Genomic DNA, 24,763 nt, shown 5'->3' on the forward strand with positions numbered 1-24,763 from the left:
TAGAAAGACACATCTTTACAGTTGGTTTGCTCAAATGCTTATTTGGGTTTTTTGTTTTGTTTTGTTTTTTGGGGTTTTTTTGTTTTGTTTTTGTTTTGCCAGTCCTGGGCCTTAGACTCAGGGCCTGAGCACTGTCCCTGGCTTCTTCTTGCTCAAGGCTAGCACTATGCCACTTGAGCCACAGCGCCACTTCTGGCTATTTTCTATATATATGGTGCTGGGGAATCAAACCCAGGGCTTCATGTATACGAGGCAAGCACTCTTGCCACTAGGCCATATTCCCAGCCCCTCAAATGCTTGTTTTGTTTTGTTTTTTGGCCAGTCCTGGGGCTTGGACTCAGGGCCTGAGCACTGTCCCTGGCTTCTTTTTGCTCAAGGCTAGCACTCTGCCACTTGAGCCACAGCGCCCCCTCTGGCCATTTTCTGTATATGTGGTGCTGGGGAATTGAACCCAGGGCCTCATGTATAGGAGGCAAGCACTCTTGCCACTAGGCCATATCCCCAGACCTCAAATGCTTATTTGTATACATTGTATTGGTTGATAACTCTCTTAGTCTCTCAGTTTACAATATTCATTTCATTTTAATATATTTGTTCAGAAGAATTAGATCCTTTTTCTATAGAATATTTTATGTTTATTTGACTGATTATATCTTTTGGTACCATTTGATATACTTCTCAGTTCACTTAGAATTGATTCAGTTTTGTCAAAACCACTTAACAGCAGCATTATGTAGTTCCTCTTTTATGACATCAGAAGGTATATAGTGTCTCTTTGTTACAATGCTATTGATGGACTTGATCAGAATGATCACTCCAGAGTTTCCCACAAAGTTTTTTTCTAAAGATTTTAGTGGCATTAGTATTCCCTCTGAATACTAAGTTATTAAATACTGATGGCAACTGGTGACTTTCTGATACTGCCATTCCTCCATCTTTTGTAGCTAACATGCTTATTATTCTCTTATCAACTACTTAGGACAAATGCTTAGCTCTCTTCCTTTATTTGACAGCTGCCAGAATGAGTTCATGCTCTAGCCATCTGCAAAGGTAATTAGTGAGATTAGTTAATTTTGTTAGTGTTATTTTATAAACTAATGGAATTTTATTAGAGATGTTATCAAACAATTATATTTGACACGCAAATTATATAATCTTTGGCCTATCATACTGGTCTACATGTCCCCATTAGTCTTTGATAGCTTCCTTTCAAGAACTAAAGATTACCTGGCTCATTCTGTCCATTTTCCCCCAGTTATAGTCTTAGCCATTTCTCCAAAAGCAATGGTTCCTAAGAGTGAGAAATAGTACTTAAAGTCCATAGTTTAGAATCAGGGACTATTTCTACCGGAATATTCTATTTTGATATAATCACAGTTACATGAAATTGTAAAGTGAAATTGGTAACAATTTATTCTAAACACAAACTAGAAGCATCAGTTTAGGACTGGTATCTCTTGCTTCATTCTAGCATGTATGTTTTGACCACATTTTACTTGAGTATTATTTGACAGGCTGAGTTGAATGAGCCAAAGAAACATGATTTACATAAAGCAGAAAATATTTGAATTTAATTTTTAAAATAACTTAAAACCTATATAGCTCCATCATTCTGAATGTTATTGTCTCTATAGCCATTCAAGAGCACTTTTACATAATTTTGGCTAGAAGCCCATCTTAATATGTATGTTTTTATACTGACAATATATACACAATCTGTGTAACTTAGAGTTCTTTCCAAGCTTCTGCACTTTTCTCATTGAGTTTTTCTCATCTGTGTTCATAGAAATAAATTGTTTAATAGCTGCCTATAATTGATTTTACAGAAATAGAATTTCAGTTTCTAGGAACTTTTTCAAAATTGTCTTGTTTATGTAAAATACCCTCTAGATCAGATGATGACCTGCCTCTGAAGTGTTCAGGAACAATTGGAACAAATTTTGTATTCATAATTAGTATCCAAAATTTCCAAGTCTCAGAGAAGTTAGTATTGGCTTTGAAAAATTAATTATTCGGTGGGCTGGGGATATAGCCTAGTGGCAAGAGTGCCTGCCTCGGATACACGAGGCCCTAGGTTCGATTCCCCAGCACCACATATACAGAAAACGGCCAGAAGTGGCGCTGTGGCTCAAGTGGCAAAGTGCTAGCCTTGAGCAGGAAGAAGCCAGGGACAGTGCTCAGGCCCTGAGTCCAAGGCCCAGGACTGGCCAAAAAAAAAAAAAAAAAAAATTAATTATTCGGATAATGCTCTGTTTTATAAACATCATACTGCAACTATTCTATTCTAGGTATTGCCATTGGATTGAAACCCTTATGGAATTACTCTATTGATTCATCTACAGTGATCATTGTCTTTCAGTTGCTCTCAGCAAATTGTGATAAAGCCTGAGTCATTTAGGGGGTAAATTTGGTCAATGTAATGTGTGTATGTGTGTGTACATGTATATGTTATATACATATATAGTGCACATATAACATGTAATACATGTGTACATATATGTATATGTATGTGTATGCACCATATATATGAGTGTATCATGATGAAACTCATTTGGTACAACTAAAGTAATACAAAAACAAATTGTTGGGCTGGGGATATAGCTTAGTGGCAAGAGTGCCTGCCTCGGATACACGAGGCCCTAGGTTCGATTCCCCAGCACCACATATACAGAAAACGGCCAGAAGGGGCGCTGTGGCTCAAGTGGCGGAGTGCTAGCCTTGAGCGGGAAGAAGCCAGGGACAGTGCTCAGGCCCTGAGTCCAAGGCCCAGGACTGGCCAAAAAAAAAAAAAAAACAAATTGTTGAAAACTCATTTTTTAAGTTAACTCTTAAATCTCACATCTGAAGGAAATAGTAGTGACTACAGGAAATATATTTGCCTACTCTAGAGAAAGTACAAAACATCACACTTTTTTTTTTTTTTTGCCTTATCATTTTTCATGGATGTTATCCCTGGTTTCCAAACTACTTACCTAACCTCTTAAGAGAAAGGTTTTCTCTGAAGGTAAGATTAGAGTTCTTAAATTATGTGGAAGGGCACACACAGAGAGACCTACTTTTAAGTGGTTGAAGACACATTTCTTTGCTAGACAGTAAAGAAGGAGCTAGAGACCTGTGGAACCAGCGGTACTTTGCTTTCCTATTACATCCTTCCATTATTAAAATATGTAGCTGGGCGCTGTTGGTCACACCTGTAATCCTAGCTACTCAGGAGGCTGGGATCCAGGTTCAATGCCAGTGGGGGCAGGAATATCTGTGAGATATATCTTTATCTCCAATTAACTACCAGACAACAGGAAATGGCCCTGTGGCTCTAAGTGATAGAGCAGAAAAGTCTGGCACAGCGCCCAGGCCTTGAATTCAAGACCCATGACTGACAAAAAAAAAAAAAATGTGTTCCCTTTTTTATGTTTTCCCTCCTCTTCTGTATTTCTCTTTTAATGATGAATGTAGTATAGGTTAAAGGATTTTCTTAGTATGAGCCAGTCACTTCAGTATAAAACTTTAGTTGTTGACATAATTCCAGAGTCCAGATGTTGAATCAAGTAGCTATTTAGTGAATTCAATAATTGTATTTTGAGTAAAAGGGGTTGTAAATTCTTGCCAAAATGAAAATTATTTTTCTTTACTTTTTTCACATCTGAATGTTAAATTTTAGGTTTGCATAAATATGTGTCTTGTGTTATCCAGAATAATTTTTGTTAACATTCGCTCTTTGTGGCTCTTCTGATCTGCTTTAACTTGTGAAAGAACAAGATTGTTGAAGGAGTCACAACGTTTTCAGCATTAGTAATGGGATTTGTATTGCCACACATACATGAAGCCCTGGGTTCAATTCCTCAGCACCACACATATAGAAAAAAGCCAGAAGTGGCACTGTGGCTCAAGTGGTAGAGTGCAAGCCTTGAACAAAAAAGAGCCAGGGACAGTGCTCAGGCCCTGAGTTCAAGTCCCAGGACTGGTCAAAAAAATCTAGTAATGGGATTTATATAGCTCTAGATTTGAGCCATAACTGACCAGTCTTTTAAGTCAAGAAAATGTGGCTATCAGTGGAAATTGGTTAGCCTCTACCATGTTAAAACTAATTACATTTTTATTTGTGTATAAACATTCAGTTGCTTTTGTATGCTTGAATACATTGCAAAATATTCTAATTTCCCAATTTTCAAGATTAAAATTTATTTTCCTTATTGGCCTTGCTATTAGGCAAACACTGAAAATGTTCCTAGAGCTATTGTGTTATTTCTCAGTACTCCTTTTTTTATTCCTTTATCATTTTGTACTTTTAAGTGTTCCATCAGTACTTCACTAATAGTAGGCTTTTCTATTTTTGAAGCAGCAATTTTGATAACAAGTTACTTTTATTTGAATGAACTGTGTCATCACGATAGAAATAATACTTCACTAGGAATTCCAGTTAATAAAGCTTAAATGCGGAAGGATATTTGACTTCAGTAGCTTTTGTTTTCTTAGATTTTTGAAAGCTACTTGACTTCTCTGATGTAATTTTTTATATTTATTGGCTAAAGTACTTTTTCCCTTGGGCTGTTTTTATTACCTTCATCCTATATGGATGATTTGTTATGCAAAATGAGAATCCAGTGTGGGGGTGGGAAAACTGAGGAATTGGAAAAGGTTTCAGTTACAGTGTAAGGACTCTAGGAAATCGTTATTAACCATTTGAAATATGGCCTAGTACACTTGGATTTTGCCATCCTAATCATTTATTTTACAACTCTAGTCTCTAATCTGCAGTTTATATTACTTCTCTGTGCTTCAGGAGGTTTTGTGTTTTTTGTGTGTGTGTTAGAAATGGCAATTTTTATTGTACATATTGTACAATAAAAATAAAATAGGTAACCTAGAGATAGGGAGGGAGTGGGAGGGGGAACAATGGGAAATCAGTAGAAAAGGTGACGTTGATCAAGATGCATTGTGCTTATAACCTGACTTAGGAAATTGTAACCTTTTTATACAACTACTTAACAATAAAATTTCTTTAGAATTTCCATTTAGCTGGGACTGTTGCTTAGCAGTAGAGTGCTTGGCCTTGCATGCTTGAAGCCTAGAGTTCCATTCCTCAGCACCACATAAACAGAAAAGGCTGAAAGTGGCACTATGGCTCAAGTTGTAGAGTGTTAGCCTTGAGCAAAAAGAAGCCAGGGAAAGTGCTCAGGCCCTGAGTTCAAGCCCCAGGACTGACATACATAGATGGATATAGATAGATACATAAAAAATAAGAAATGGTGAAGTCTATATTAACTACCTTGTTCGATTTAGAGGAGATTAGCTTGTACTAAGTACACAACTTGCTAAGATGCAGAATCATTAAAATGTAGTTAGACACATTTGAACTAAAATTATTGTGGCAGTTATGTTTGGTAATTTCTCCAGGTAGTTTCTTTCTTACTCATCATTCCTTTACTTCCATTGTAATTGCCATGCTTTATCATTTTATTCACTACTGTTGACCCATAAAATGCTACTTTTACTTGAGGGAAGCCAGAGATCTAATGCAGAAAAGAAAAGAGGATAGAAAAGATACCTTATTTTTGTCTATTTTTTTAAAGGGAAAGATCAAGCTTAACATGAGTAAAGTTAATTGTAACAAGTGTTTAGCACCTACTAGTCTGGTTGGCTCTTCTAATTTATGTGAAAGAGAATATTATCATAGCTAATATTTTCATTATTTTTTAAAATATAGTCCATCAATCAAGTACCACATTAGAATATCAAGACTCCAAAAGTTTAAAAAAGTATATTTTAAGATTATATATGTTACTGGAAATAGCCAGGCATCAAGAGCTCTGGTCAAATAAGTTGACACAGCTAAGCATTGTGGCTATATGTATTAGAACAATGGGCATATGCAAATACAGAAGAGTTCTAAAATATATTATTGAATGACAAAGTTCAAAATATATAATCTCAGTTAAAATGGTATATATGCAAATGTAAATATATTAAATCATAAGTACTTTTCTAAAGAATATATAAGGATCCTAACATAATTTTTCTCTAAATTTGAAATTTTAATTACATACATCTGTGTCTACTAAAATTCATTAAAGAATATAGAACAAAAGCTTAGGAGAAGCCTTTTAAATTTTAGATCTGTATTTTGTCTTTGGAAATATTAGAAATGGCAGCAGAAATCTAGGGGTTTTTTTTCTTTGTTGCAGGAACTAGTATAGCTCTTAATTCAGGCAACAGTTTTTTTCAATGGATTGACTTTTTCCTAGGATTTCCACTTAAACCGAGTAAATTTAGAAGAATCTTCCGGAGTAGAAAACTCTCCAGCTGGCGCTAGACCAAAGAGAAAAAGCAAAAAGTCTTATGATTTAACTCCAGTTGATAAATTTTGGCAGAAACATAAAGGAAGGTAAGAGAAATATCTGTAAGTAAAAGATTTATCCCTGAAAAAAATGAATGTCGGGCTGGGATGTGGCTTAGTGGTAGAGTGCTCGCCTAGCATGCATGCAGCCCTGGGTTCAATTCCTCAGTACCACATAAACAGAAAAGGCCAGAAGTGGCGCTGTGGCTCAAGTGGTAGAGTGCTAGCCTTGAGCAAAAAGAAGCTCAGGGACAGTGCTCAGGCCCTGAGTTCAAGACTGGCAAAAAAAAAAAAAAGAATGTCATCTAACCTAATAAGTTTAAGAATTAATAATGAATCATGGTAGTTTTCCTTGTTCCTGTTTCATTTGTTGTTACTTTATAGGGGAGTACTTGTCTTCAATAAGGTCATCCAATAATTTAGCAGATTGTGTGTATATGTGCCACTCCTGGGGCTTGAACTCAGTCAGGGCCTGAACACCTTCCCTGTCAGCTGTTTTGCTCAAGGATAGCACTAAACCACTTGAGCCACAGCTCCACTTCTTGCTCTTTGGTGATTAATAGGAGGATAAGAGTGTCACAGAATAAGAGTGTCACAGATTTTCCTTGCTGTAGTTGCCTAGAAGCCATAATCCTCAAACCTTAGCCTAGTAAATAGATGGGAGGATTACAGGTGTGAGCCACTGGTGCCTGGCTCATACAGTTTTTCTATATTTTGTTTAGGGTTCCACTGACTCTGGTTTTATAAACCATCTCTGCCTTTCATTTAAGCTACCTTTTATGATAGGGAAGTCCTGGGGTGAAAGTTTTCCTTTGTATTCTGTGTTTGCTCTCATACAAATCTTGTTATGTACCTGTGAAGAGAGAAACAGCCTAAGATCCAGAGGATTTTCCAAAGTACATAAGAAATAGTGGTTGAAAACATTAATGTGGAATGTAGTTTATTGTAGGTTAATATACATATCTCGAGTATAGCTGTGTCTCTTACTTCATTTCTCCCAGAAACAAATACATGCTTCTAATCAGTTAAAGAATGTTATCTATAAAGTTAGTGATGTGTATTCTTTATATATTCTTTCAATTTCATTTTACATTTATTAAATATAATAAGAGAAATAGGATAGAATTAATTCACCATGTTAGGATGTTTCATATCTATTTTTGTACTTACAACCTTTTCTACAACTTAGAAAATCATATTGCTGGGCTGGGGATATGGCCTAGTGGCAAGAGCGCTTGCCTCATATACTTGAAGCACTGGGTTCGATTCCCCAACACCACATATACAGAAAGTGGCCAGAAGTGGCGCTGTGACTCAAGTGGCAGAGTGCTAGCCTTGAGCAAAAAGAAGCCAGGGACAGTGCTCAGGCCCTGAGTCCAAGGCCCAGGACTGGCAAAAGAAAATCATATTGCTATAACAAAGCTTTAAATTCCTCTTCAGAGAAAATCTTACTTGGATTCTCTTTCTGACTGGCAGTTTTAAATACTATTACAATGTATCTTAAGTAATACTTTTGCTTTGGAGTTTTATAATCTACATTTCTCTCCAGAATGAGGAGATAGGAGAAATGGTACTTCATTAGAGAGACTTTCTTGTGTGCCAGTTCTGGAACTTGAACCCAGGGCCTGGGTACTGTCTCTGGAACTTTTTTTTCCCAAGACTAACGCTCTACCACTTGAGCCACAGCTTCACTTCTGGCTTTTCGGTGTTTAGAGATCAAGCTCACCAAATTTTCTGTCCAGGGTGTCTTTAAACTATAATGCTCACCCTCCTGATTACCTAGGGTTACACGAGTGAACCACCAGCACTTGGTTTAAGAAAGACATTGTCAATAGAGGATATTATTTTTGGCATTAAGCCCCCCCAAAACTGCTATTTTTACTAGTCAGAGTATAAAAGTACTGAGTTAATATTATTTTTTTTTTTTTGGCCAGTCCTGGGCCTTGGACTCAGGGCCTGAGCACTGTCCCTGGCTTCTTCCCGCTCAAGGCTAGCACTCTGCCACTTGAGCCACAGCGCTGCTTCTGGCCGTTTTCTGTATATGTGGTGCTGGGGAATCGAACCTAGGGCCTCGTGTATCCGAGGCAGGCACTCTTGCCACTAGGCTATATCCCCAGCCCCAATATTATTTTTAATCACAATGACTAGCATGTGATAATTTTTAAATGCCATCATTGTAATTAAATGGACCCTTCCACTCTAACCTTTGATATACCATGACTTCTCTTCCTTTAATTTCCACTTACTAAATAGTTTTGGTTCTACCTATGTATAATTAAATGGAATAGGTGATCTCTTTAATAAAAAGAATAGAAGTAAAATTTTAATTTGCTCAGCTTCATAAGAATTATAGTATATGTTTTAAAGCTACAGTGTTAATTTACACAGAATGTTTTCTGCTCATGTTATAGATAAGATGTATTCAAATCTAAATAAGCACATTTAAAAATAAAAGGTCCTTGGATATATTTCAGAATTCATACAGAAATCAATCTTTTAATATTATACTCATCGTTCCTCTTATGAAATATTGTTTTAGCCCATTCCCAGAAGTTGCAGAATCAGTTCAGCAAGAACTAGAATCTTACAGAACACAAGAAGATGAGGTTAAACGACTTAAAAGCATTATGGTAAGGTTCTGTTGGCTTTTTTAAGTATTAGAGGGAAGAAGAAGGAGATCTGGAGGGATAAATAGGCCTGCTTTCTCTCAAAAGTTCAAGGTCACTCATTATTGCTTTACTACCATAATTTTTCTCAAATTGGCTTTTTCAAAAAGAAACCTAGTCAAAAGATTAATAAATATATATGTGCTTACCTTTAATATATAATATACAAATGTATTTAATAAGTTACAATGTGCAAAAACACATGACTTGAGTTTTGAAATACATTTTCCAGAAACCTATTTTCACTGCCACTGCGATCTAACTTTTTCTTTCAGCTGTACACTTCATTACAAGTTTCTAGCCTGTCTTAAATGCCAGCTGATTCTTTATGTCCTTAACTGCTTACTAGAACAGTGGCAACTAGAACTTTTCTATAACTGACAGAAACAGGCACATACACACGCACGCATGCATACATACACAGGCATGCGCATGCGCTTGCTCCTTAGAGAAGAATAGTCTTTCTAATGGATTGAGCCTTATCAGTAATCTCAGGGATGTGTTTGTTTTGGAAAATTTCAGTCATTGCTAGAGCTTTGTTTTCCCTTCCCAGGGACTAGAAGGGGAAGATGAAGGAGCCATAAGTATGCTTTCTGACAATACTGCTAAGCTAACATCAGCTGTTAGGTAAGTACACAAGATACGCTCTTTGAAGTCTTTGTGTTGATAAGATGTATTTTGGAGGTTCAAAAATGGCCAGGTGCTGGTGGTTCATGCCTGTGATCCTAGCTACACAGGAGGGGGAATCCATGAGTGTCTTATCTTCAGTTAAACATCGGAAAGCCAGAAGTGAAGCTTTTTCTCAAGTGGTAAAGTACTAGCCTTGAACAAATAAGCTCAGGGACAGCACCCTGAGTTCAAGCCTCAGGACCACACAAATTAAAAAAAAAAATAAAAAATACTAATGTTTTTGATAGTAGGTAATATCAAAATCAGTTTGAACCTAAAGAAGTAAATTGTCTGCTTAGTACATCTTCCAGCTGATCTCATTCCCCGTTTAGATACAGCAGAACATTTGTTTATTTCAAATTTCTGGTAGGATAATTTTATTAGGAAAATAAGGGGAAGCCATTATTAATTTAAATCTTTCCCAGAAGTTTTTCTTCTTATTGAAGATTAAGCAGTTTTTCAATCTTATGAATGTCATCTAAATTTCATGGTTAGTTTTCTGTTTATATTTGAGATGTGGAGCTGAATTTCAATAGCAGATTGAAATTCTAAGATAAACTGTATGCACTCAAGCCTGGAAAGTAAATTTAGTTGGTAACTTTATCACTGTTTCAGTGTTCTGAGTTCCCACAGAGGAAACACCAGTTGTGAGTTTTATTCTAATAATTTTCTTAGAAAATTTTATGGTTAATTTTCAATTTTTTGGTATTTGTAGTTCTTTGCCAGAACTCCTTGAAAAAAAAAGACTTATTGATCTCCATACAAATGTTGCCACTGCTGTTTTAGAACATATAAAGGTAAATTTACTTTTTTCCCCTCACATTTTGACTTGTGTTTGTATAGGGTTTTATCCTTTCATGTTCATTATCTCATTGAGCCTTCAATTTAACATAACATTAGTATAGTTATAGAAAGCAAAGGTATTGTGTTCATTTTTTACAAATGAGGAAACTTAAGTATCAGGAAGGATAAGTGACTTATTTACCCAAGAAAATTACTGTTGGATCCATGATATTTCTATTAGGTTGTACCATCTCAAGACTGCCTGTACTTTTTACTTTATTAAGTAAACATATATTTCACCATCAGTAATGTAGATTTAAAAATCATTTTGGAGGTTTATGATTTGGTTTTGGTTTTTGAGAGAAGATCTCTCTAGGTGGCCTAGGTTGGCCTTAAATTCCCCCATAGTCCTCCTGCCTCTGCTCCCTAAGTGCTGGGATTCTAGGCATGCAGCACGCACCACGACGCCCAGTTTAAATCCTCTCTGGTATTACACACACAATGCCCATTAATAACACCACATCCATTTATTTGATTTGGTTTGGAACTTTTGGCTTTAGATGAATCTGTTAACATTAAAGCTTCTTACTGTCCCTCTGACTGTGCGGGTGAGTGAGTGATTGCAGTAATGGGGTTTGAACTCGGGACCTCAGGTTTTATAATAGGTTAGTGCTCTACCACCTATGCCTCCATATCCATGTGTTTTGCTGATTATCTTTGAGATAAGGTCTGTTCACTTTTTTCTGCTCATTCTGGCTTCAAACCACAATCCTTCCCCTCTCAAACTCTCAAGCTAGAATTACAGGCATAAACCACCAGCGCCCAGCATGGACTATGATTTTGGAATAAATACATTAGATTTCTCTGTTATCATAGCTCTTTATTTTTCATTACCTTGTTCATGATTACCCTATATCAGCTTGCTTAATGAGGCCTTCTACTATTAACTTATTCTAGTGATGTAGAACTAAATAACAGAAGCCTAAGTCTAGAAGAAAAAAGCTTATCTAATACTTAATTAAAAATTATTTGATATGACTAGAGGGCAGTTAACCTAGTAAATAATGCTAAAAGAGAAAGGGCGAATGGGCCAGATTGTGAAGGAGCTGACATCAGTTTTATGTTCTTTTTGCCTTCCTTTCACTTTTCTAAACATTGGTTTCTCCTAATCTGATATCCCCATGAATGTTGTGCCTATCTTAGCTTCTAGGAGTTTCCTTGACATCCCTTCACTTTGTTTCCCATATCCTTTCTACTGTTACTTGTTAAAGATCCATCTTTTGCTCTCCTTTTCCACAGTCACTATCTTGGACTTTTTTTCCACCTGGTCTCTCTAATGGTTCATTTGTCCATTTTAGACATTTCAAGGGCTTGGTCATTCCTCGGATTTCACCTTTTACCTATTTCAGTTTTCAAAGTAGCTTATACAGTAGCAAAAGTTCCTATAGCAAGCACTCAGAAAAATACAAAAAGCCTAGATTTTGTAAGGAAAAATGTTTTCCTTAGCAAGAAAGGGTAGAAGAGTATATTGCTTTCTGTATCAGAAAGAGTAGAACGTTCTATTTGTTTGTATTTGCATAACAAAACCAAAAAGCTAAGGAAATAATCAAAAACTTTTTTAAAAATCCTATAGGACTGGGTGAGAAAGGATGAGTGAAAAATGGAACATCTCAATGTATATCTTTCTATGATATTTTGTTTTTAAACTCTGAACATTTCTTCTCTTTCAAACTATTACATTACTCTTACACTGCAAGGCAGTGAGGTTGAAAGGACTCTAGATGGTTTCTAGTCATGTCTTAGTCTACCACCCAGATGTCCCTATTCTTTGGTGCCATGCTGTGATCTGTGAAGCTTCAAAAACTATTGTCCCCAAATCATAGCTTTAAATCCATTACTTTATCTTGCAGAATTGCTAAACTATTATGTTATTTTAGCATAATGTATATATGCTCTCTTAATTATTATGGTTCTTTGATGGTATTGCAAAGTATCTAGATTTCAGGAATGATTCCAACTCCTATTTGGAGTGTTAACATCTTTGTATTAAAAAGAAAAACCTGGGCTGGAATGTGGCTTAGCAGTAGAGTGCTTGCCTAGCATGCATGAGGCCCTGGGTTCGATTCCTCAGCACCATATAAAGAGAGTGCTAGCTAGCCTTGAGCAAAAGGAAGCAGGAACAGTGCTCAGGCCCTGAGTTCAAGCCCCAGGACTGGCAAAAAATAAAATAAAATAAAACAGAAAAACTGTATTTTCACTTGAATGTTATCTGAAGCATAATTTAGTAAATACTTGATAATAAAAGGTCTTAAGTTAATTTTTTTTGCATTTTCATCAGTAAAACTTTCAATGAGAAACATGTCATTCAGAAAAATTTTCCCATCACCTAAAACTTGAGTGTAGTAATAAACTGGAGAAATAATGAGGGAAATAGTTTTATCTCAAAAATTAAAATTGTTTTTAAAACCTTGAAAATAACATAGTCAATTTCTGTCCTACAGGGAAAAATCTAGGTATGCATACTAAAAAAAGCAAACATAGTATGACCACCTGTTAATTTTTATGGAGTATATGTATGATCAGTGTTCTAGTTGTTCATCAATACAGAAATTGAGTTATGTGGATTTTTAAGAAATACATGTATGACATACAAAGTTAATTTTACATGTTCATATATGGCAAATAAAATAGCCTACTGGTTTTCCCTTTTTTTCTTTTACATTAAGTGTATGACTAAAAATAGGAATCTTAGCCGAGCACCAGTGGCTCACTCCTGTATTCTAACTACTCAAGAGGCTGAGATCCAAGGATCACAGTTCAAAGCCAGCCTGGGCAGGAAAGGTCCATGAGACTCTTTCCTCCAATTAACCACCAGAATGTTGGAAGTGGCACTGTAGCTCAAAATGTTAGAGCGCTAGCCTTGAGCTGAAGAGCTCAGGAACAGTGCCCAGGCCCAGAGTTCAAGCCCCACACCGACAAAAAAAAAAATCTTTAAATTCCACAAGTAAATGAACATTTGTTTTAAAAATACCATAAAAGTTGAAACTTGTAAGCAGGAGACTCTTGGTATATTGTTATTAATGTATCCTCATCTAATATTTATTTTGAAACAGGCAAGAAAGCTGGATGTGTATTTTGAATATGAAGAAAAAATAATGAGCAAAACTACTCTGGATAAATCCCTTCTAGATATTATATCTGACCCTGATGGTAGGTACCATAAATTTGAGATTAATGTAAGTTTTACATAGGGCCATTTTATTCAGTGTTTTCAGTTGAGCAAAATTTCAACAGAATTACTACTTTACTGTCAGCTAATCCTCATAACAAAAACAACTAAAACTATTTTCTTTCTTTATATATTTATTAGCCTACATTTATTAGTTGTACAAGGGTAAGGTTTCCATACGCGCATACAGTGTTTCCCATTCAAGTATACTCCCTGTATCATTCTCTTACTCTCCTTCCACCCTGCCTAAGACAATTTCAGTAGGCTTCATTTGCTATTTTAATAAATACAGACTATTTCAACCATGTTCATCCTCATTCATCCTCTTGGTTAGCCTCCCCACTCCTAGTAGTATTCTCCTCCCCCACAAAGCTTGTTTTTTACTTTACTATCATTGTTTGTTCTTCTGTGGGGTTTTTTAATGTGTATTGTACCAGGGGTACAATTTACAAGTATAAGCATTTTGCAATGAGAAATGAAAATGAAAAGCGATATATGTGTGTAAGTCCATCATTTCTAGGCCATTAGTATCAGTTTTGAGTAAAATATATATATATGCATACATTACCACTATTATCCTAGTTTGGGTCTAATGTTTGAGTATGAAAGACAGACCAGCAACTTACTCTCAAATTGTTCAGGGGGAAAAAAAATGCCCTCTAAACTATACCTAGAACTTTTCTTTAAAATGTATCTTATTGGGCTGGGAATGTGGCTTAGTGGTAGAGTGTTTGCCTAGAATGTATGAAGCCCTGGGTTCGATTCCTCACCACCACATAAACAGAAAAGGCCAGAATTGATGCTGTGGCTCAAGTGGTAAAGTGCTAGCCTTGAGCAGTGAAGCTCACGGACAGTGCTCAGGCCCTGAGTTCAAGCCTCAGGACTGGCAAAAAAAAAAAATGTATCTTATTATTCTGACTTGAAAATAAAGAGAAATCATGGGAAAGATTTAAAGTTAAGAGGTTCCAAGTGATTTTGCCAAGTTAGAAAAGCTAGAAAACTGAATGTAGCAGAAATGTACAGTCTAACAATCAGCTCCAATTATTAATATTTTGTTCTGGAATAAATAATTGCTCCTAGAATGTAAATTCTTACTAGAAGAAATGACCAATTGGCCTACTGAGTAATTTTTTCTGTTGTCTGGAACAAAGTGAGACCTTCAGACAACGCGAGCTTGGGAGGGATGCAGACCCAGTATGTATCTATACATGAGATTGTTAAGGGTGTTGTATTTTTAACAGTGATGTCATTATGAGGTGTCCCATTTTCCTTTTTACATTTTTTTACTCTTTTCTAAATGTTTGTCTCAAAACTATATGCCCCTATAGTAAACAAAACTAAAAAGTTTACTATAACATGAGACTAGAAAATATATTGAGATAGCAAGATAACTTGAACATTCTTAGTCAATAAGTTCTCTCAGGTGGAAGAAACATTTGTGATTTAGATTACAGATCTGTATTCGAGATCTGGACGTACCAGTTATGTACACTTGGAATCCCCATCTGCAAACTGTGGATTGTGTTAGTGTCTCTATCTTGTTTTCATTCATTTTTTGTTAATAGTGCTAGGGTTAGAACTGGGGGCCTTGAACTTGCTAGGAAGGTATTCTACTGTTTATGCCATGCCTCTAGCATCTTGGCACTGACTCTTTATCTTTTGAGACAGCATCTCCCTTCTGCCTGGGCATGTGTTTTGCCCATGATCTGCCTATCTTAGGCTTTTTGGAACCTCTTAAATTTTTTTTTCCTTAATATAAAATTCTAAACACTGAAGCTTTTAAAACCTATTTAATTAGCAATTCACCAAATATGTCCCAGTTACTTCATTGATGAACTAGATGGTTTCACCAACAATAGCATGAGGTGAAGACATAAAGAAGAGAACTGTATGTCATAACATGTAGATAACCCACATCAAAGTAAAATACAAGGATGAGGCATTTGGAATATAACATTTTTTTCAACATATCAATACCTTGATATATCCAGAGCAATGCCTTGAGAAAACTCAAATCGGGTTGTTTGGCAAAATTATATTTGGAATTATATTTAAGATACTATTGCTAATATTTTTGTGCATTCAATATTTATTGGATGTCAAGTATATACATTTAAGGCACCTTGCTTTATAAATGTTCCTGCCTACAGTCCAGGTGGTCCCGGCTGTCGCTGCTCTCGGGGTGTAGCATCTTTCAGACTTCCTGCTGTATACAGGGTACTGCTACACTGTGTCACAAAGGACAGTCTTCAGGACCAGAAATCACTTTCAGTGCAAAAGAACTGACAGCATGTGACAGCATGTGACCCCTTGCTATCAATTCCTAGGCTTTGGGGAGTGTGTAGGATGGGGTGGGTCTGGGAAAGATACATTTTGAAGTGTATATAGACATGTCACAAGACTACTCTCTTGAACAACTAGTTGATGCTATTAAATGTTGTGAGGTTATGTTTCCACTTAATAAGGGTGAAGAAATACTTTCCTTCTTCAAAGCAAAATGAATGTCTACTAATAGTGTGTTGCTAGGTGCTAAGGATAGTAAAATCAACGTCAGGGACTCAGAGGCCCAAAGAACTCCGAGAGGAATCTTCCTGTCAAGTCTTTGGAGCTGTGGTTCCCTGAGTGTAGGACCAACCTTGTTCGTTCTCCCATACTCTTTGACCTCTAACTGCTTGTTTACAGTTGCAGCCATAGTTGCATGAAGTGCACAGTGGAGCAGGATAACTAAAGCCAAAGCTTTCTGGCCAGAGCACCCAATAGGGAAGGCCAAGGGAATGGCAGAGTACCAAGGAGATGGCAGAGAAGGATGGAGTTCAGGAAAGCAATCCCATAAAGTTGTTTATGAATTCCTAGGCTCACCCTTGAAGAACACATTCATGAATATCATCCTGACAGCATTTCAAAGAAAGGTGAGGGCTAGACCACCAGTTCCCAGATTGATCAGTGCCTGATGGATCTGACTGCAGTAGCTACAAAAGGTTTTGGAAATGGAATTGATGGTGGAACACAGCCTATACAAAGCTGGTAGTGATACTAGTTTGCCAATAAGACTAATTATCTACTAAGACAAAATATCAGCAATCTTATTAGAGTATCATAACTTAATATTCAAAATGTCCTGGATATAACATTTGTTAACTTGAGAACTTGGGAGAACTTGTCACTGATCCTTATTTCACATTATATGTTACATTCACAGAATAAGAGTAAATGGACTGTCTGGATTCCAACGCAAGAAAGTCAGTGATTCATCACTGATAATGTATTTTCAGGGGGGAGTTGTTTTATGTATTTTGAGACAAGACCTGACTATGTCTCCCGGGCTGACACGATACGCCCTATGTAGCTCAGCCTCCTAGTTGCTTGGGTTATAATTGTGTGCCATAACACCCCACTCCAACTTTTTATTCTATAATGAAATATGCATAAATGATTCTGTGTCTACATCTTAAGACATGCTTTGGTAAAAAGTGAAAGATTTATATGATCTGAAGAGAAAACAGAGTATTTAAGACACCTTTTTGTTGCTGTTTTGTGTGTGTGTATTTGTTACTATACAAAAGGGTTACAGTTAATAAATCAGGGAATGAGTATATTCTTTTTGAACAGTGTCACCCCTCAGAAAGAGAGGATTTGTATGTTCAGAGGTTCCCATTTGGGAAATATATTAGGTTTGGCTAGCTGGTTTTATGTAAATAGCAGATATTAACTAATGCCAAGGATGACCTTACACCTAGATTGCCAGAACAGTCTTTTATACCAGTTGACGTATGCAGTTATTGCCACCTTAAAAGTAACCCGTTTTCATTCCATTTTTAAGCTTGGTTTTTATCATTTTTTGTTTGTCTTAGAGATAAATTTCAGCATTATAGACATTTGGGGAGATTGGATGAAGATGTCTGTAATCACAGCCTTTCAGTTGCACATTTAGTCTTTTTCCGTGACTGTGTTGTACATGGTTATAATTATAGCACTTATTACCTTAACTCGGTTGAATAAAGAATCATATTTTTGTTGTCACACTTTTATGTGTCTTGAATTTTAATGGGCCTTGTTTTGACTGTAATATATAATAACCATAATTATGAAAGTGTTTTTCTTTTTTTATGTTTTCCCCAATGTAGCAGGAACTCCAGAAGACAAGATGAGGCTGTTTCTCATCTATTACATCAGCACTCAGCAAGTACCTTCTGAGGTATGTCCATAGGGTTAGTGAAAAAGGGAAAATGCTTATTTCATACATACTAATCAGAACTTCAGAAATACACATTAAAAAATCACTATGGCTATATACCTACTTCATTCGTTTTTTAGAAGAAAAACTGTTTGCTAAGGCTGATTCTATTTACTACTGAGTTTTATAGCAATATTTATTGTCACTAGGGGAAACTATCCACTAAGGAAATATCTGACCCGTTGTAAGTTGTTGGAACATGAATTGATTTCACGTGGCCAAAATTCTTATTACTGGAAAATAAGTGTTCTAAACTGTGTTAACCAGGTTTGTTAAGTTTTTTTAAAAATGTTGATCTTACCATTTTAAGAGTATTATAAAATGAAAATTCAATATAGAAAATATCTCATAATGGTCCTGCTGTAAAGAACAGTGGTGATTTCAGTGTCAGACTTGCTGGGTTAGAAAAATTGCACTTTCCTACATGAACTCAATGGAGTATACTGAAATGAGCAACAAATATAGAAACTTTCGAGGTGAAATCTGGACATCATTGTTGTTTAATGACTGGTAAATTATAAGGCTTTTACTGGCCAACAGTTTTGGGCATACTAAAGGAGTAAATTAAACCCAGCATTTGCGTTAGGTCACTGTACTTTTCTGAAAGAATATATCCACCTCTTTCCTTTTAATTCAATAAGAAAGTATGGTTTTCTTTCTGGAAAAACTCTCCAGCCAGTCTGAGTCTCCCTGTATTTTAGAGAATGCTAGTAGCCTACCTAAAATATTAAAATATTTTCTAGGGGCTGGGGATATAGCCTAGTGGCAAGAGTGCCTGCCTCGGATACACGAGGCCCTAGGTTCGATTCCCCAGCACCACATATGCAGAAAACGGCCAGAAGCGGCGCTGTGGCTCAAGTGGCAGAGTGCTAGCCTTGAGCGGGAAGAAGCCAGGGACAGTGCTCAGGCCCTGAGTCCAAGGCCCAGGACTGGCCAAAAAAATATATATATATATATTTTCTAAAAAATACATGATTTGGGGGCTGGGAATGTGGCTTATTGTTAAAAGTGCTTGCCTAATATGCATGAAGCTCTGAATTCAATGCTCAGCACCACATGTACCAAAAAAGCCGAGAGTGGCGCTGTGGCTCAAGTGGTAGAGTGCTGGCCTTGAGCAAACAGAAGTCAGGGACAGTGCTCAGGCCCTGAGTCCAAGGCCCAGGACTGGCAAAAAAAAAAGAAAGAAAGAAAAAAATATCTGATTTTAAAACTAAATATTTCTTTATTCACTTATTTTTGTTAAGGATTATTTCTGAACTTCAATGGCATTAAAATGTTTGAAACTAATTATGATTAGATTAAGTTCTATTAGATTAATTTCTACAAATGAAAATAAAATAAAAATCTGTATAAGTTTATTTTTTTTCCTGGCTGAGGGTGGTATTGCATGTGTGTTGTATGTAGCTATAATCCTAGTGGTCAAAGCATTAGACCTTATCTAGGAAATAACTAAAGTGAAAAAGGCTAAGGAATGTGGTTTAAGTGGTTGCACCTTCTTAGCAAGCACAAGATCCTGAGTTCAAATCCCAATACCACCAAAAAAATAAATAGGGTTATCATTTTTATAGTGGAGTCTTGTGATGATAGGTTCTTTGACTTTGAAAAACACAGTTAAACTTCCCAGGAAATAAAAAGAATAAAGAGAAGAGAAGAAAACGGTTTTAAAAGTGTAAGACAACTTAATTCAGCTAATGAATATGAGTGCTTAGAGTAAAAAATGAGATAGAAACCTGAATCTACACATTCTCTGAGTTTATCTCATTTAGTCAAGCAGAATCATTCATTTAGTGCTTTTCCCAGGAAAAGCAGCCTGTGTAGTATTAGAGAAAAAACTGTTAGTGAAGGATAACAGTATATTTCTCTTCTTCTTTTTTTTTTGCCAGTCCTCGGCCTTGAACTCAGGGCTTGAGCACTGTCCCTGGCTTTTTTTTTTCCCCCCTTCAAGGCTAGCACTCTGCCACTTGAGCCACAGCGCCACTTCTGGCCATTTTCTGTGTATGTGGTGCTGGGGAACCCAGGGCTTCCTGTATACAAGGCAAGCACTCTTGCCACTAGGCCATAATCCCAGCCCCTATATTTCACTTTCTATGTGATCTCTTAAAAGTAATTTTTCTTCTCTTTTTTTTTTCTTTTTCTTTTTTTCTGGCCAATTCTGGGGTTTGAACTCAGGACCTGGGCTCTCCCTGAGCTTCTCTGTGCTTAAGGCTAGCTCTCCACCACTTGAGCCACAGTGCCACGTCTTTTTCTATATATGTGGTACTGAGGAATCGAAACCAGGGCTTCATGCATGCTAGGTAAGCATTCTGCCGCTAAGCCACATTCCCAGCCCAACAATTAAAATTCAACACTACTTTAACTCATGCCTTTGGTAAAACCTCATGACAAACAAATGATGTCTCTTTTGCCCTGTTCGTAAGGAAATGGAAGGACTTGGAAAAAATTATACTAAGGGAAATGAGCCAGACCCAAAGAAACATGGACTCTCTGGTCTCCCTCATAGGGAATAATTAGCCCAGGTTTAGGCTAGTCACAGCAGAGGATCACAAGAGCCTAATAGCTATGCCCTTATGAATGTATAAGATGATGGATGCTAAGTGAAATGAACTCCATGTTATGGAAGCGAGTATTATATCACTGTTATAATTACTTTCAACATGTGATGTGAAACCATAGCTTCTATTATTTATGACCCTCTTGTATCCCCTTCCTATGGTTGTACCTGCACTATCACTGTATCTTATCTGAGTACATTGGAAACTGTATATACTGGTATTAAAACCAGGAAAGTGAAAGGGAATACCAAAATCGAGAGACACAGGATAAAAAGACAAACGACTACAAAAGCAATACTTGCAAAACTGTTTGGTGTAAACCAACTGAACAACTCATGGGGGGAGAGGGAAAGGGGGGGGAGGGGGAACGAGGGAGGAGGTAACAAGCAGTACAAGAAATGTATCCAATGCCTAACGTATGGAAATGTAGCCTCTGTACATCACTTTGACAATAAATAAGAAAAAAAAGATAGAAAAAAATTAATAAAGTCTCTTGAAAGAATGATTTTTTTGCCACATAGTTTGTTTTTTTTTCTTATTTCAGGCTGATTTGGAGCAGTATAAAAAAGCTTTAACAGATGCAGGATGCAACCTTAATCCTTTGCAGTATATAAAACAGTGGAAGTAAGTTTTAATTTTTCCTTTAATTCCTATCCTTTAAAATAAGGACACAATTGAAATTTTGTTCCCAAGAACATGGAAACTAAGTAGATTGAGCACTGCCATGGTGGATTTAGATAACCAGGTATACAGATTATCTGGCTTCCAGTATGCACAACTTACAGTTACATGAAACAGTGATGGCTTTTTTTTCTAAATAGGCTGTATGTGTATTTTTTTATTGATAAAATGAAAAGGTCAAAAACAAATCTTTTTGAATCAAGTGTCTCAGATGCATTAAAAAGAAATGTTAATTTCACTAATAGCAGTAAAAAAGTAGCAGCTTCACATAATTTAGAAAACATTGTGCAAGGAAAATGGGAAAAGTAATTCATTTGTTCATAACCACTGTTTCAAGTACAGTCACAATTTTTCTCGATTGTACAAAAAAGTTTTAATCTCTTTGACCTAGTATTGGCGCTCTTTTAACAATTTATTTCAAAGAAGTAATTGGATTTATAAAACTCAGAAGCAATTATAATGATGAAATTTTATCCAAACTAATCTATGAACTTCAATCCCTAGCAAATTCCCAGTGGTATTCTTTATAGAAATAGAAAGTTTAGTCCTAAAATTCATATGAATGCACAGAAGACCTTGATGAGCCAAAACAATCTTGAGGGGGGAAAAAAAGCAATGCTGTGAAAACAGCCTGAGCATCCAACTATAAAATTGTTTTTTAAAATCCAGTGGCATTTCAGCCATGTGTAGTTACACACATCTACAATCCTAGCACGTGAGAGACTGAGGCAAGATCATAAATTCAAGGTCAGGTTGGGCTGTGTAGCAAAATTGTGCTTTAAAAGAATGCATCGTGGCATTTGTGTCCATTTGAAATTGTGTATAATAAAAACTATGTCATGTAAAACTTCAAAATGTTGTATAAGACTAAATTACATTCTTTTGATAGGATAAAAATAAAGAATATTTACAAGATTTGTTGATTAGCTTGATAAATACTGTTGACCCTTCAACATCTATGGGTTCCACGGTCCATGGATTGAAAATATTCAGGAAAAATAATTGTTTACCCTATGTAGACTTTTTTTCTTTTTATTCCCTAAATAGTACATTTTATTTATAAAGCTTTGACGTTGAAGTTATAAGTAGTTCAGAGATAATTTAAAGTAAATGAGAGGGTATCCTAGGTTATATACAAATAATCTACATTTTATATCTTTAGATTTTGAGATCTGTAGATTGAGTATTAGAACTAAGCTCCCATGAATTCCAAGGAACAATTATATTTTCTAATAATATGATAGGCATTGAATTTATGTCACTGAATATGTTTGTGCTGCAGGAACAATAAATCAAATAAATGAGGCTAAAACAACATTAATGTATGTTAAACCATATTTAAAAAACTAAAGGCTAGGATCTTATCACATTTGGAAGCAATAGCTAAATTAGCGTAAGTAACCATGCTATTTAGGTAGAGAACATTTGGACCAACAGTCGGACGACATTTCCTGCAGTCTGATCCCTACTTGTGTTTCCATCTTATATCTATGGGCACACATGCAAGCATTTAATTTCATAACTGAAATGACATATACTTTAATGTTAATAGTGGTAGATCACTACATAGTAGATCTTTCTTTTCTTTTGAGTGTGTTTCTTTATTTTCCAGATTTTGTACAACATTACTTTTGAAATACTTTCACATCAGATTTTAAGACATTTCAATTGACTGTATTTTCAAATATGTTTTGTCAAAATATTGTTTATAGTTTCCAATGTTAACATTCACTGTCTGCGTAAGCCTTCCCTCTTAGTTGTGTAGAGTTGTAGTGAAATTTTTTGTTAAGACAGAAATTGCAAGTGAGTTGATTGGCTGCCTCCTCTGAACTAAATTAAAATTTTTGTGTTGTGTTTAGGAATACTCCTCATAATTGAGTTTGAACATTTTTAGCATTTCTACCACCACATTATAGTGATTCCTTTTATTCCAATTCTCATAACATTTTCTTTAGGTCCTCCCCCTCCCTTTTGTTTTTTTCATTTAGGAAACAACTAAGAATCATGAAGTAATAGCGATTGACATAAAGTATTAATAGAAAAATGTATAAGACGATGCTAATTTTAGGGTTTAAATCATAACTGTTACATATTCATATATACAACAATTAGAAGAATATATAACATCCTAACAGTTTGTTACCTCAAAGGACTAGAATCTGGAGCATTCCTATTTTCTAGATTCTGTAAGGAAATGTAAATAGATTCTCCCTAGAAAAGAAATACTCTTTAAGATATGCCCAGTCTTTAAAAACCTTACAGGTCAGCTAGAGAGGTTCTAGACATTTACAAAGAACTGAAAATAAATAACTATGCAATTAAATTTAAAAGCAGGTGATTTAGAATATAGATGAATGGGAAAATCGTTGGGTAGGCGAATTCTGAGTAAGGATTAAGAATTCGGTTTTGAACCAAGTCTTAAAAAGAAATGTGCAGTTTCTGTTCAAGAAGGACCGCATAAGCAAAGGCTTGTGCTGAGGAACAAGGGGGCACAGATTCTGGAGAATAATAACGTGAACTTAACCATCAGCATTGAAACATACGTCTCATTCCTTAGGGCTTTTGCTAAGATGGCCTCAGCTCCCACCAGCTATGGCAGCACCACAACTAAACCAATGGGGTGAGTACTACTCCTAATCATTGAATTGTTATTTTTGTACTCCAAACGTTCGTTTTTCATGCTTTAAAATACAATACAATGCCTGACATTTTGCAGAATGTTTTCATTATGATATATATAACAAATGTCAACGTGCTTTTGCCTCCTTATGTGGTTTAAGTTTTGTTGAGTTTTGTTTATTGTTCATTGGACTTGATCTGTGGGCCTGGGCACTGTCCCTGAGCTTTTTCAATCAAGGCTAGTATTCTACCACTTTAGCCACACTTCCACTTCTGGTTTTCTGGTGGTTAGCTGGAGATGAGTCTCATGGACTTTCCTGCCTGGGCTGGCTCCAAACAGTGATTCTCTGGTCTCAGCCTCCAAAGTAGCTAGGATTACAGACATAAGCCACCACTGTGAGGCTAAATTCTCTTTTTAAAATATAAACTAAGGGCTGGGAATATAGCCTAGTGGTAGAGTGCTCACCTCATATATATGAAGCCCTGGGTTCGATTCCTCAGCACCACATATATAGAAAAAAGCCGGAAGTGGTACTGTGGCTCAAGTAGTAGAGTGATAGCCTTGAGCAAAAAGAAGCCAGGGACAATGCTCAGGCCTTGAGTTCAAGGCCCAGGACTGGCAAAAAACAAAATATAAGCTAATACCTTTAACATGGGGTTAACCATTGGCTTCATTTGCTGTTTTCTCCTTAGAACTTATCAGTTAATAACCTGGTGTGGACTAGAAGCTGGAGCACTCAGTCTAGCTAGTAGTAGGTAGGTGTAGGTGCCAAATGATAGCAAATGATAGAAATCTCCTTGACTAAAAATCACTTCTTACTACAGACAATGAATAAGATAATTCTGACTAGTTTTTCTATATCATACATGTTTCCAAGGTTGTTTTGTTTTTGGGGGGTTTTTTTGCCAGTCCTGGGGCTTGAACTCAGGGCGTGAGCACTGTCCCTGGCTTCTTTTTGCTCAAGGATAGCACTCCACCACTTGAGCCACATCGCT

General features: G+C 36.2%; 1 protein-coding gene across 3 annotated transcripts in view; it reads left to right on the forward strand.

Annotated features, from left to right (window-relative positions):
* The window catches only part of Scfd1 (sec1 family domain containing 1), a 71,197-nt gene that overhangs the window by 27,941 nt on the left and 18,493 nt on the right, over positions 1-24,763 (forward strand). For all 3 annotated transcript variants that reach the window (XM_048362833.1, XM_048362834.1, XM_048362835.1), the window contains 8 exons: positions 6,243-6,382; positions 8,874-8,964; positions 9,554-9,627; positions 10,385-10,466; positions 13,566-13,662; positions 17,806-17,876; positions 21,012-21,091; positions 23,706-23,768. In XM_048362833.1, coding sequence (XP_048218790.1) covers positions 6,243-6,382; positions 8,874-8,964; positions 9,554-9,627; positions 10,385-10,466; positions 13,566-13,662; positions 17,806-17,876; positions 21,012-21,091; positions 23,706-23,768 — 698 coding nt within the window. The remainder of the gene's footprint in view (positions 1-6,242; positions 6,383-8,873; positions 8,965-9,553; positions 9,628-10,384; positions 10,467-13,565; positions 13,663-17,805; positions 17,877-21,011; positions 21,092-23,705; positions 23,769-24,763) is intronic.

The sequence above is a fragment of the Perognathus longimembris genome, chromosome 14, assembly GCF_023159225.1.
Source record: "Perognathus longimembris pacificus isolate PPM17 chromosome 14, ASM2315922v1, whole genome shotgun sequence".
Lineage (NCBI taxonomy): Eukaryota > Metazoa > Chordata > Mammalia > Rodentia > Heteromyidae > Perognathus > Perognathus longimembris.